We start from the raw sequence: 15,123 nt of genomic DNA on the forward strand, positions 1-15,123 counted from the left end.
TACTACCATGCTTAAGCCGAACGTCAGATGTTTCAAAGAATATAAATATTGTATAATAATATATGAAACTATAGAACAGCACCACAAAAACAAAAAAACAAAAATCAATATATAATTAAGAATAAAGTAACATATGACTAATTAGTACATTTTATTTTAATACCAGGGTAATACTATAGAGTAGTAACTATAAGTAACCTAAAAACCACTCACTATTTTTAGAAAATATTTATAATATTAAAATAATTATGCGGGGGATGAATGTTGTTATTACACAAAATAGTTATTCGTAATTGAGTACTAACTATAATTCAGAGATATTTAATGAACATTCTTTACCTATATATATAAAAAAAAATTGTATTAGTTTTTTTTAAGCTTAAAAAAAAGTTTCGAGCTCCACGTGTCTAACCCGAACGAAGTTCGATCAATCAGTCTCCAGGAAAAATTCTAAAGGGTTTCATAAAAAAAAAAAAACGTTTGAAAAAACAATTATTTAAAAACTTGAAACTTATTCAATATACTCTTTCATCTTACTAGGTACATGCACCTATACTTGCGATCCATTTTAAAGTTTCGATTCATTTGAACATGACATTTTTGTCGTTAGACATAATAGATAGTCAATTTTTAATTTTTGATAAGTTAATGTACAACATTGTATGTAGGGTTTTTAAAAATTCATTCAGTATAATTACTACAGCCGTGTTTAAAATGTTGGCGCATCTCTTTTAAGGGCAGCGTTAAACAAAATATGCATACAAATTTTAATTAATAATAAGTATAAGACCTTACTCGTTTTTTTTATACATTTTATACATGATTGTGTTATCATTATGCGTGTAAATCGTTTACTATTTTATACTATCATACTATATCCAATAACAATATGATAAATAATATTCTTAGGTAATGATTTTCTCCTACAAATCGACAATTATACGTCATTAATTCATTATATAGGTAGTCATTGAAGGTAGTTATAGCTAAATAAAAAGTCAAATAAAATTAATGCACCAACATCAAAGTTCAACCAGTGGCCAGATGATTATTCACTAGTATACTGTGATTCATCCTCCCCATTCAAAAAAGACAAAAATATTCCACACAGCAATTCTTAAAGAGAGCTTATATATTAAAATATATAGTGACTATTTACTTGGAAAAAGATATGACACCCGTACTTTGTTAACTATAAGTTAAATATATTAATTTTACTTACTTGCTTTCGTTTCATAAAATTATTGTATAGGTTAAAAACTTATAAAATGTATATAAGGTACTATACACATAGTTTTTCTATATTTTGTGAATTCTGCACGACTATAATATCTCGGCAGGTAGGAGAACGACTCGCACCGTGGAGTTATTTCTTGGCGCTCCGGATACGTAAGACATTATAATAAGCACGTTGTTATTAAAAACAGTTCTCTTCGGGTTTTCAATTATATTGATCGTGTTAATTTATTATGACGATATGACATCGGGTTGTATACAAGTAAGCATTTTATCGTTATTTCCGTGTCGTTAAATCGTACGGATCGGTATGTGTTGCGAATATAAACGATTTTTCTTCAGTCTGATAGGCGTTCAAATATCTGACACATGATTAGAATAGAAACTAAGCGGATTTTGCCATTTTTCAATTTACTTATGGTAATTTTGAATTCAAGTGGAACGAAAACACGTCACCGTTAATAACGTATAGTGTACAGTAAATAAACTACCGGTGCAGTCTTCTGAAATAAAAAGCGAGTTTATAATATTTAATAAACAATTACGAGATGTTATATTTGTAGCCACGTAGGTAAGTTTACCTAAAAAGTAATGAATATTTTTACTATAACGTGGTCTTTATACTTTCCTGCCATATCTCCCTCCGTGTCGTCCCTCAAACATGCCACTGATCTCGTTTATACCATCGGCATACACCCACTAAAAAATACATATTAAGTAAAATTAGACATGAATATTCAAATAAGAAAATAATCTATACGTATGATTGTATTTTTAAAATCGATCACCAAACCCTATAAATACTTAAACAGATAATAATACTAATATATATTGTATAATAATATTACCAATGTAAAAAAAACTTCAGATATGGGAACCAAAGCATTTATATTTTATAATTAACTAGCGTATTATATTATTAAATTGACAATTTCAAGATATCTTTTAGCTCAAAAACAGATTTTATGATTTTACTTTAATTACCATTCATTTTGTATTATTTTCTATTAGTAAAATATACAAAAAGGGTTTGTTCTCAAAAATATAATTATACTATACAATAATCAAAAACCCGGTTTTTACTGTGAAGTCGCAGAACGACAATATACTTCAATGTTTAATAACCATATTTTGTTGAATATTTATAAATTGCGACATTCCAGATCGTAGAATAAATTAAGTATACATTTATAATCATAAGACCATATTATATAAGTACTTGAAGGCTTTATTCTTAAAATAGCAATATTAGTTTATTTAAATTCCATTATTATATTGTATATTTATGAACATTTCGAATTATAATAAAAACAATCAACGTTGTTTTATTCTTTTGGAAATAATATGCATACTAATAAAGTTCATATTTTGCAACTGATTAGATCTGTTTTATTTTTAACCTATATTTTATTCATATATTATACTCCTGAGTCCTGATTATTGTTATTGTAACAAAATGGTTGTTGCCTAACTTTAACAACGTTCTTTAATCTATAATCTTTTGAACAAATATAAAAAGTGATTTGATTTGATTTATATATTTTTAAAATTATTTTACAATGCTATTAGCATATTATTTAGAAGGAATAGATACGGTAGGTCGTAATTTTTTGGATATTTCATTTTTAATAATGTATAGAATTAGACTGTTCTTGATGACCAATATAAAAATTATTTAACTCTGATAAATTCATAAAACAAAAAATGGTAAACTATTGATGGTGAATCCATATAATAAATAATCGAAAAAAAAAACGTTTTTCTTTAACGATTTACCTAGTAAGTAATAAATTTAAAACTCTATAAAATATTGACAAGATTAATTTTCATTAATGTTCTGAAATATATAAATCGTCATTAAAAAAAAGTTTTAATAAATATGCGTTTTCTTGCTTATAATTAAGAAGTTAAATATACATTAATCATACTTAAGTCTCATTCCATAAACTTTTAACAAATATTATATGTAACGAAATTAAAATTATTAAAATACTGAATCTCTACAATTTCGAATTTTGAGGGCCATGATTTTTCAAAAAAATTATAGTACAAACAAATAAATTCTAACATTTAACAAAACAATGTTTTTAGTTTAAGGTTTACGATGAATATTTTATCATTTTATCATTCTTATGTAATTTTTATTATAATTATTATTAATTTGTTTATACATTTAAGGTTAAATAAATCTTTACTGTATCCGTCAATACTATTACTGTAATTATTTCATTGATAAATAATGTTCGTATTAGAATATATTAACCTATACTGTCTTTATTTTAACAGAAAATGTAAATTAAATATACAAATAGTTTAATTTATTAAATAATAAATCAATGTTAAATTTAAAAAGTACTATTTAATCGTCATAAACACTAATAAAGTACCCGGTGTATCTAAAATACAGTACTTTATTTTCTTATCACTTTCAGCTATTTAAGCCATTACAAATGCTCTATACTTAAAATTTAGTACATGCCAATAATTTATCATTATCTGTTCATCTTAATTTTGATTTATAGTTCATATCTGGGAGAATAGATTCTTCTAGATAAACTATTGATACCTTTCCCGTCTTTGAGTTGGAAAAGAGTTGATGTGTTTATATATTGCTTAGCCTAAATATTGACCAAATTAAGCAAAATCCACTTAGACAATGTTTGGCTAATAAATTTGAAACTTTCCTAAAGTATTTTATTACATCCATAACTAATAAGCACCCACATGACAACGATTACATAATATTTCAGTGTCTTTCTTTAAAATTAAAACAATTTATATAATACCGGATAAATATAATATTTATTCACTAACAATTGAATTTAAAATCATAAGATTCGTACTAAATTATTAAAAAATAGTAATTAAGAAATTTCAGATACTTTATTGTAAAAAAATACAGTCATTATTTTGTCTCATAATGATACTTAAATGACAAATTACAAAATTATTTTTCGTAACATTACTTGTAAAATCCGTAAAGTATTAAATATTGTGATTTGATTTTCAGATAAAATATATTTATATATTACATGGCTTTGTTTTATAATATTTTGAATCTCATTACAAGTTCATAGGAATATTCAACCATAGCATAGTCTTATTCATAGACTTTTAAATTTATTGATTTTTTTTTTCTTATTAAATTGACAATTATTTATTGCCTATGTTTACACTGTAAATAAAAACCGCAACGAGTGAAATGTTATATTTAATTTTTATTTAGGTATAATTTTACATTTGATATTACCTATCAGATTTTTTTGATTTTTTATCATAACAATTATATGATATTATAATATATCAACGATAATTATAATTTACAAGATTACAAATTGTATGAATTGTTGATTATTTATTATGTATTGATGTTTAAGTTGCAATAAAAAGACAATTAATTTTATATAACATAAAATATATTAATACTTCGTGTTCACTAATTACTTTATAAATGTATAAAACCCATTTAAAAAAAAAAAAAAAAGTAACTGTTTGAATATAAATGTTACATAATACATTAAAAGTTCAGAGAAATTATAAATATTTAATAAGCTTATGAAATAATTCTATACACTCGACTGTCATTGTAGACATATTATTTAAAAAAAGTTATTATATATTTTAAAAAAAAAGTGAAAAATACTAAGATATATCCTAAATAGAATTATAAATAGGTTACAACTAAATAATCATATTTTACGCAATGAAATATATTATATTGTATTAAATTATAATTTCTGCATTACTGTATTACAATACTGATGAAAAATTAGTTTTTTATTTCATACTATTTCATTCTCAAAAATGATATTATATATTCATAATTTTACCAACTTTATGCTAGTTTATATTAATTTGTCCTTCGAACTCTTAAAAGTATCAATATCATGCAAAGATCTGCCTTCCAAAATGAATTTAAAAAAAAAATTATCGTATTTATATTCACCATAAATATTAAATTTGCAACATGTGAAAATGTTTCGGATCAAGTTTAATAACATAACTTTATGATTAGTACGAATAACATAAAAATAAATAAATTGAATATGTGACGTAAGCATCAAAAAATTATGATAATGTTAACGAAAAAGCCGAAAACTCTATATTATAATATCAATAAATATTGGTTATACATTTTTGCACTATTATTTAATACTAGTTGATACAATTATTTTATTTCCAAAAGTATTGAAAAGAGTAAAAAATTTTGATTCAACCTGGTGAAAATTCTCTTGATCATATTTTTTCCGGATCTGCGATTACCTATTCATCCTTGATTGAAAGCATTGTTGTTCAATAACCAATCTTCTTCTTTATTTTATGATAACATATATACATATGTACTGGTATTTTCATTTAATTTCATTGCTGTTTATTTAAAGATACTTATTTATGCATAAAAGTTCTAATATTTACTAATTTTATATACCTACACGGTCACTATATATATATACATACATCATAGTACTAGGAAGGTATTTTTAATTAATATTTCAAATTAATATTCAAAATATTTTTGTTAAATTTGTTACATTAACAATAAAAACGTGTTATAGATGTTTTTATAAACTACATTCAACTGTTTGTTAAAAAAAAAAAAATTCTAATCGAATTACATGTATTTATATTTGTTTTAATAACAAAATGATTAGAGACCAGTTGCAGTCGAATTGTTAACACTTATATTGGTTTTAGGTACAATTATCTATTAATTTAAAAAATATATAAGATAATATAACTTTTAAACAACATTAAATATGCGTTTAAAAATGTATTCTAGGTTAGGTATATCTAAATAAATACATAACATGTTTTTAGTTGTCCACCTGAAAATAAATATGTTAAGGGATTACTTCAACTCATATTTTGTAGGTAGGGAATTTTATGAAAAAAAGCCAAATAAAATTGAATAGTGGATGGTACTTATACGTTAAGTAGGGCATTGTTTTGGGAATGCCACTCCAATAAACATTATAATTTTACCAAATTGAAATAATAACGATCATCATAATCTATACCTAAATAATAAACAAGGAAAATTCATTGTTTTCCTCTTTTAAGATACATTTAAACCAAACGTTTAATACTTTTTTTGAAGTAAATAATTAATATTTTAATATTTAATGGAACTATTTATAAATAGGTATATTTTTAAATTGTATTGCATAACAATTATAATTTTCAAAAGAATGATAAGGATAATCTATATATATAACCTCAACTAATTTTTCATACAACTTTTTTTATGCCATGTTGCTTAAAAAGTGTTTTATACCTCAATATTAATATTCATAATACATTAATATTATTTTTTTAAATATTTTTTTCATTAAATACAACTTTAATACTAGTGTAACTTTTTGTCACACTTGAAGAAATAGAACAAAAAGTAAACAGAGAAAATAATTTTCACTGGATAAAATAATATGGATTTCTCTTTTTTTCCTTTCCTTTTGAAGGACGGAAGTTACTCGCAGTAATTATGTTGGGAAAAGATATCTGACACAAAAGAAAATCATTTGTATATTTTTCATAAATAGTTAGATATATCTATTTTGTGAGCTATACTAAACAGTATATTTGAATGTTCAAGATATTTTCCGACAAATAATATGGTGTGGTTTAAAATTTCAAAAATATTTTAAAATTAATTTGAACACCATAATTTGTTTATTTCAACTCAATTAAAAACAATTATTAAAATACACACTAATTTTAATACACCGTGTTTTCCGTATTGCAAAATAAATATCGATAAAATAATATAAATAATAGGTTAATTAAATTGTAAGGATTTGTAGTTAATAAATATCGTTATTTTAATAATTCACTAATTATACATAATACCAAGCAAAAAATACAGATTTGATATTCAATAAAAATATAAAACCAAATATAGTAAATATGATTATTAATAGGGGCTTAAAACCAAATAAATAAGGACAGTCTTATTATGAATAGATAAGTACTATATTGAAGCATCAGCATAATATATAATATATATAGACGTTACCGGGAACTTAATCTTAAATGAACCTACTCTGTGCACGAAAACATAAAACCTAATTTGTATTATACATTTTACTTAGCTGCACTTTAAAATATGTATTTTTTAAATAATTTACCGTGATTTTTATGCAACCGACCATAATTTTCACTTCTTCAATTTGAATCTCAAAAATTAAAGGTATAGTGGAGTACTTACTTATTATACTATATAATATAAGTGAGTTGAATTTCATTCCAAGTTAATTAGATAGGTTTTAAAATACAACATTATTAGTTCACTTTACCCGGTATAAGTTATATGCATTCAGGTTAAAATGAATTCTACATATATATATTAATATATATATTTACAATTAAAATAAATGATTTAAAATATTATCTACACTTTTATAGAAATAGGTATTATAATGAAATTAGATATCATTATTTATGAAATGCACGATATAAATGTATACATTTAGCTTTATTAATCAAAAAATATAAAACAATGGAAGATTGGTTGCAGTAAGGCAGTTAATAAAAATAATCCGAATAATTGGGGTATTTAATAAATTATTTATTTTGAGTATTTTAATATATATTTAGGTGGTATTACATGTACATATTTATAAGATACTATTTTAGATTCTTCCCAATTTTCTAATGAAAATCATAAACTTTCAGATACTATGACTATGCAAGTACATGAATAAAGTAAAAAGGAGAATGTTAATACCTAAAACCGTAAACTAATTTAACATTACTATCATATTCACTACCTACCTGTTTTAGATGAATGTATGGTCAATCAAGAGGGTCTGGAAACATTAATGCGAACCTTTTCTATACGATAGTACCAACTATAAACCCTAAAATATAATTTGTCCCCGTTACACTTAAGACTCATTTTGACGTCAAGGAAATTCATCTCGATAACGCCATTACACCACTAACACGTTTCTGTCGATTTGTCCAATCACTTTGACAATCAACCTACTGGCAAAAAAACAAATTTCGTTTAAAAATAAAATGTTTTCTATGCTTTACAATCTTATCTGCAAACGTATTACGTCCGACAAAACGATTTTAATGAGATAAATAGTAAATAATAATAATTAGATATCTGTGATTTTCTATTAGGTATGTCTCATCAAAAATAATCACGAACCTTACACAAGGTACCCCGTGTAACGGGTAGGGGTGTATCTAGAAGTTTTGAAAAATATTTTTAGTGAAACTATTATGAAGGATGCTAGATAAGCGGATAAGCCTTCCCTAATATGTAACAAATTATCAACCCCTCCCCCCCCCCCCGGAGTAAAATCTGAATCCTGGCTATGCCACTGGTCGTAAACAAGTTTTTATTCGTGTCATTTATTTTCTATTTTATTTTTTGGCGTTTTCAGGAGCAAAGTGGCCGCTGCGTTACTTAACAAGCATTTACAGATCAACGGCATAAGCGCACTTGGAGCGCTGTCGACTTCGGACGCTGTGAAAGACGTTGACGTAGAAACGGATCCGGACTCGGGAGCTTTTCAACCTGCGGCCTCAAGTAACAAAATGAAACGGGAGCGGAAAGCAGCCCGTACTTTGGGCATCATTATGTCCGCGTTCTTGGCGTGTTGGCTACCTTTTTTTACATGGTGAATTTTATAATTTGATATTATTTATTATGACATACATGATACATACGTGGGTACATTTTGTTTTCAAATTAAACAGTATCTTTTTGCTTTGTTCCGGGTTTTTTTGTTAAAAATGATTTTATTTTATTTTTTCATTTGATAACGTCTAACTGGTATACTCGACGTATGATGCCGTACAACTTACGTGCTTTCGGTAACCATTGGATGCATCTGCGAGTTTTTTACCGCACTCAAAAAAATTATTTAATATTACAAGTCCGGACAGATGTTTCCAATATTGGTTATATATTTCACACTGCGGGAGACGACGATACACAGTTACGATGAAACAGTTTTCACTCATAAGCGCAACAACTAACAACAAAATTCATTGAACATCCGTAAAAAAAATTAATATATATACGTGCGTGCCACCCGATTGAAATTAATGAAAAAAGTTGGGTAGGTAAGGTATACCCTATATACGCTAATATAGTATCGATCATACTATATTTTCCATTATATAATGGGATTTTTTTATGACATAAATAATATTATTTACTAGATATCTTATAATTATTACGAGAAATATTTAAAACTTCAACAATATAATTTTATCAGTATTCAAACTTGGACATGTATGTACCTCCACTATATTATAATAGTTAAACGATAATGTAACGGAAAACTCTTATTTTTAAAACATAAAATTTCATCTCGATTAGTTCAGAACACTCGAAGCACTTTTTTATGCGAAAATTATTGAAATACAGCATTCGAGTTTCGGATCCCATGTTAAAAAATATTGTATACTTCACCACCTCTCTCACTGCAGCTACATTAAGTTGGCTACCCGACCCATGTCTCATCGCACCAAACGCCATCATACCTAACACGCCACTCCACATAATAATATGTGATATTATCTGCATATTAATTTCGTTAAACCCTAGACATCTCTTTTTTAAGTCTACCTCGTCAAAAATATTATAAACGTATATTTTAAGTACAAAAGCTTCAGAATTGTATTTTAATAAAGTTTTAACTGGTATACAAAATATATATATCATAGTATATAATGTAAATAGAGAGTAAAATATCCTTGTATAGTTAAGTATGCCAAGAAATCAATATGTATTTTCTTAACCACTGCAATATATTTATTAAATTATCCTTTGTTTATATTATTATATTTATTAGGTACATGTTGTATCAATACCTAATAAAATTATTAAATTTACGAAAACATTCATTCAGTACTTACCTAATAACTATTTAAGAGCCATCTGATATTCTCCTATGGTTTTTTAGAATTTAATCATTAATACCTGATCCCATTTCTCTAACCGTGGATGTTATAAACTGAAGCACTGATATATTATTATTTAATCCAGAAATCATTCTGAACAGAGATCAGTTCACAGCTAGGTGTTTCAATACGGTTGCTTATTTCACAGTTTTTTGCCATTTCTCTAAGACATAGAAATGTATGCAATTAACTTCTGTGCTGATAATACCCAACTACTTGTGGCTGATATCTAATTTATATTATCTTGTAAGTTTTTTATCACAAAAGTACAAAATAATTATTCATGAAAAAATGATTAAATATTGTAAAATCAATCGCTCTATTATTCGCAGCTTATTACGTCACACTACGTATACAGTTTATTTTAAAAATAAATAGTATCGATTATTCAAATTTTGTTTTTTAGTCACCTCTGCTGTTTACCTTTATCACTGCACATCACTGCAATAATAATTTCTGTGTTTAATGTTGATTCGTCGTTTCACTTCAATAAGCTTGGTATCGAATTTGTTTAGCATCAATGCGCGTACACTCGTTGTTGACAACTTGTTCTAGGCCAACGTCGGTAAAAATAAACGGAAAAAAAGATCAACCAATAAAATAGAAACACAGTTTTACAGTATCCTATTTACTCGCGCTAAATGCCATTTATAAACAAAACAAATAATGATGTTGATAAATATTTCCAAATGGATTTTTCATTTTTTGCAATGTTCATCTCTCAAAAGTAAGCCATTAAAAACTAAAATATATAAGATGCAAAAACAAAGTAAAATTAGTTGTGTTTTGTATTGTTATATAATATACAACATAGCTGTCTCTAAAATCTTATCGATCACAAATATAAACTTTACTAGTTAAAAGTTAAACAGCTGATTAGTAGTGTACCATTTATTTTATGTAACCTCTAGATAACACGCTTGACATTAACATTAATAACCTGACCCTTACGCAGCCGGTGCAGTTATCTATATTATTATGCCAGTCAGCCAAATGAAAAATTCAGTTCGACGGTAATATAATTTTTGTAAATGTCTTAACAAATACAGTGGATTTTAATTTAAAAAAAAATGCACGGTAAAATTAATAAAATTATTACCGGGAGTTCAAAACTAACTACATAATAATACACAGTAAATTATAATAATATATTATACTAAGCAACTAAGGTTATTCCTAGCTAACTTAGATATATAAATATATTTATATTATTTATAATGTAATTTTCGGTTTATCAGACATGTCAGTCTAATAAAAACTTAAAAATGTCATACAAAATCCCTCGTAAGTTGTTGTAGATGATGGCTATTTAAAAAAAAATAAGCTAAATGAGAGTTTGAATTTAAAATCTTCACAAAATCCCGAAAATTTGCAAATTATTTGTTAGAAATAGATTTAAAAATTCATAAAAAAATTTCTTTTTAAATTTTAAGTTGGCATATTGAATACAACATTCCTACTAAGTTTGTCTACCTTTATATTAAAAAAATATATCTACTGGAATGTTATATTAAATTTTTATGAGCGTTTGAAGCTTAAATTTTTACGAAATGTATAAAATTGAAAATTTACAAATTAGTTAGTACTTAAAAACTTATAAAACATTCAACTTTTATAGCTTAAAATTTAAAATTTAAAACGATATTCCATGTAAGCAGTAAATTCTATAACCAAAAAATATAAAATTATATTAACACAATTTTTCATACCAGTACAACATTTAAGCAGCCCTTCGAGATTTTCTCGAATGCTTGACTGGCCTATCCGGGCCTGTGCAGGATACTTATAATTTTTAAAGTACATAATTATATATAGATAAGATAATATGAAAATAATATTAATTCAACCTGCCAGCTACAGTAGTAATAATAGCAATATAAATATAATATAAAGTAACCTAGGCCGAAAAATCGTCTTCGCTCAGAATCGTTTTTCATATAGGTACATTTATATTATATCATTAGATTTAAATTTAAATTTAACACCATCCATTACAGTAGGTAGTACATATTTTATGAGTTATAAAAGTTTTAAAAGTTAATACCTCCGTACAGCAGAGCTTCGCCTAATTACTCGGTTTTTTTTTTCTTGATTTAAGTAGTACATAACAAATTTTCATACATATTTTATGACTAATAAATTTATATAACAGTAAAAAAAATATGAATCCCTTTTATTCAATAATTTATCGACATCTTTTGTATTAATGATTTATTCCCCCTCCCCATTAAATTATGTTATTGAAAAAATATTAAAAACATTTCAGTTTACTTTTCATTTATTGTAACGCAACGTTTTAAAATATATTTAAATACAATTTTGGCTACAACAGGTAATAAGTATAAATACAATACATATATCTAATCATTTTACAAAAATCCTCTTGTTATAAATTTAAATATTTTAGATAATCTCCTTTGAACGTTGGGTTATTTTCGAGATTAAATCAATGAACTAAGTTTACTCGTTTTACAATTATATTTCCTGTACAACTTACCATTTCATAATTATAAAAAGTACGAATAGGTATTTAGTAAGTATTTCTGATATAGTTTGGTATTCAGTATTCCTGCATTTAACATCTGCCCATGTACCTAAATGTTAATCATATAATTGATTGAGAATAGATTCAGCATCAACTATTATAAATCTGTCACAATAGCATCATATTTTATATTATAATAATATAGGTAATGAATGTATACGAAATTAATAACCAACCGGTTCTCTCACGATGAAACTCACTTTGGGTCTCCTCTTACTTGGGTCCCTTAATCTAAATATTTTGGCTATAAATAATTTTAAATACACAAAACTTTCCTTGATGGCATCAAGCATACGAAGAAATAGAGATATATTTTCAAATATCGAGTTGAACCTATCGCAGATATAGTAGACTAAAATTTTCAGGATCTATTTTTCAAAGTGCAATACTGTTCCTTCCTATCTCTCATACACGACGATCGTGATAATCATTATTTTCTATTTCAATAAAATTGTATACTTAATAACATTATTGCCGTCTATACCATGTGATTCGTCAAATCTTGAATTTGGCTGTTTCAGGTACATGATGAGCTCGCTGCTAGAAGGCGGTTCGTGGATGCCCCGGTGGGTGACGGTGCTCGTATTCTGGGTCGGCTACTTCAACTCGGCTCTCAACCCGCTCATCTACGCGTATTTCAACCGGGAGTTCAGGGTGGCGTTCCAAAAAACGCTGCAGAGCTGCTGGCCCAAGTCACCGCCGTGGTGTCCGCCGTGTCTACGCCGTCGGTACGAACAGTCGCGCAACGAGACGGTAACGGCGACCGCGGCTTTCGGCCAACAAAACATGTACAACTATAGCAACGCTTCCGAAGTGCACTACATGAATCCGGCCACCATAGCTCTGCTCCAAAACAACGGTGGCAGTGGCGGCAATAGCGGAAGTGGTGGAAACGGATGTCATACCGAACAAATCGTTCTATAAAATAATAATAACAAAACCTATAATATACCTAGCTAATTTTTCTCCCCGAAGATCTATACGCGACGATTTTCTCTGAAGCACTGGATGGATTACAAAAGGGTGTATACCGATATTGGCTTATAAAATAAGGGGGGGTAATGCAAAGATGCAGACAAGTCGTCCGAAACGGTTGAAAGTTATTTTTCAATTAAACTATATAATATGGAGAGAGAAAATCATTCTTATCGATAAACGCAGGTTAGGTACAGGTAGTTTATGATAGGTATGTCATTTAAAAATTAATAAAACATTCCTGAGTCCTGATGATCACTATGAAACTTCAGGCTGTGACAGGACTTCAGGCTTTTACTGCTATGTGTGCACGCCACTGGAGACTATATAGTATTATATATTATTATTTGTTCGCGTATTAATATATAGTTAAGACTACACAATATATTATTAAATAATTACCGTTGACTATTGAGAATATTAAGAGAAAATAATATTACAAGGTTAGGTATAGAGCCAATGAAACATTCCGCGTGGTCACCGATGGCGTGAATAGCACAGTGCTACAGTCACAATGTATTATTTAGCGGCGGTAACTAAGTCTAAACACTTGTGTTTTTATTGATGGCATGGCAAAATACAGTAGTTCTATCTTGTATTGTTGTATTATCATTATTGTAAATATAATATATTAATATCCATCGACAATATTTCATTGTTGGTTCGTGCCCGTGCAGTGTGACAGTGACAGCACACATTATGTCATGACCTCTTCCTTAAAATATCATTAAACAATTCTCTGAATGTTGTCGAGTCTTAGAAGTCGCCAACCAAAACCGTTTCCGCATTCATAAAAAATGCAATAGCTTAGCGATATTATTATAATACGGAGTATACGCATTACACATATAATAATTACAAGTTACAACTATTAATCTCAAAAAACGTTTCACGCTACAACCCAATCACCCGTGTTCATATTTCGTTTATGTATTTTAGTCATAAGTATTCAAAACTAGTAATTGCAGTGTACAATTCAACAGAGCCCGATAACAACAAAATTTTATAACAAAATCACGATTTAAAAACAAAAATATTGCATAGAATATTAATTTCGATAGGATAGAAATTTAGATACAATCAAAACAAAAATTCGTATTTTGTTTCAACAAAAAAGTAATAAAAAAAAAAACAATTTTTTATCGTATTAAGTTACTTCTTGCTGTCGTAAATAATTAATAAAGAAAAACTCTAAATTTCCTAATTTGACACTTAGTGGTGACCTATTTTTACAAATGCAAAAAGTTTAATATGAAATAATTAAATATTTAATCAGAGACACACTTGTTTCAACGTTCCTCTTTTATAACGCTAAGTGGTTAAACAGCATGATATTGCATAGTTAATCTATATACCTGCCTTCAGACATTTTCAGTTTATAAAAATAAAAATAATAAACTTATTTTTATTGACTCTGTTTTTAAGTTATACAGTTATAAAACTTC

General features: G+C 26.8%; 1 protein-coding gene and 1 long non-coding RNA gene across 3 annotated transcripts in view; one reads left to right on the plus strand and one right to left on the minus strand.

Moving 5' to 3' along the window:
• Nucleotides 1-14,328, plus strand: part of LOC107162399 (octopamine receptor beta-1R-like) — a 118,565-nt gene extending 104,237 nt beyond the window's left edge. The window contains exons 3-4 of the mRNA XM_015509278.2: nt 8,631-8,867; nt 13,225-14,328. Coding sequence (XP_015364764.2) covers nt 8,631-8,867; nt 13,225-13,627 — 640 coding nt within the window. The 3' untranslated portion in view covers nt 13,628-14,328. The remainder of the gene's footprint in view (nt 1-8,630; nt 8,868-13,224) is intronic.
• LOC107162400 (uncharacterized) lies at nt 911-10,918 on the minus strand. Of its 2 annotated transcripts, none has more exons than XR_001505982.2 (4): nt 10,582-10,918; nt 10,114-10,321; nt 1,818-1,935; nt 911-1,739 (listed from the first exon to the last, which is right to left on the minus strand). It is a non-coding gene; the product is annotated as an uncharacterized LOC107162400 (long non-coding RNA). The 2 variants fall into 2 exon arrangements; XR_016191951.1 differs by having other exon boundaries at nt 10,569-10,918.
• Nucleotides 14,329-15,123: the final 795 nt, after the last annotated feature.

The sequence above is a fragment of the Diuraphis noxia genome, unplaced genomic scaffold (assembly GCF_037042655.1).
Source record: "Diuraphis noxia isolate RWA-SAM2 unplaced genomic scaffold, SU_Dnox_SAM2 contig0005, whole genome shotgun sequence".
Taxonomy (NCBI): Eukaryota; Metazoa; Arthropoda; class Insecta; order Hemiptera; family Aphididae; genus Diuraphis; species Diuraphis noxia.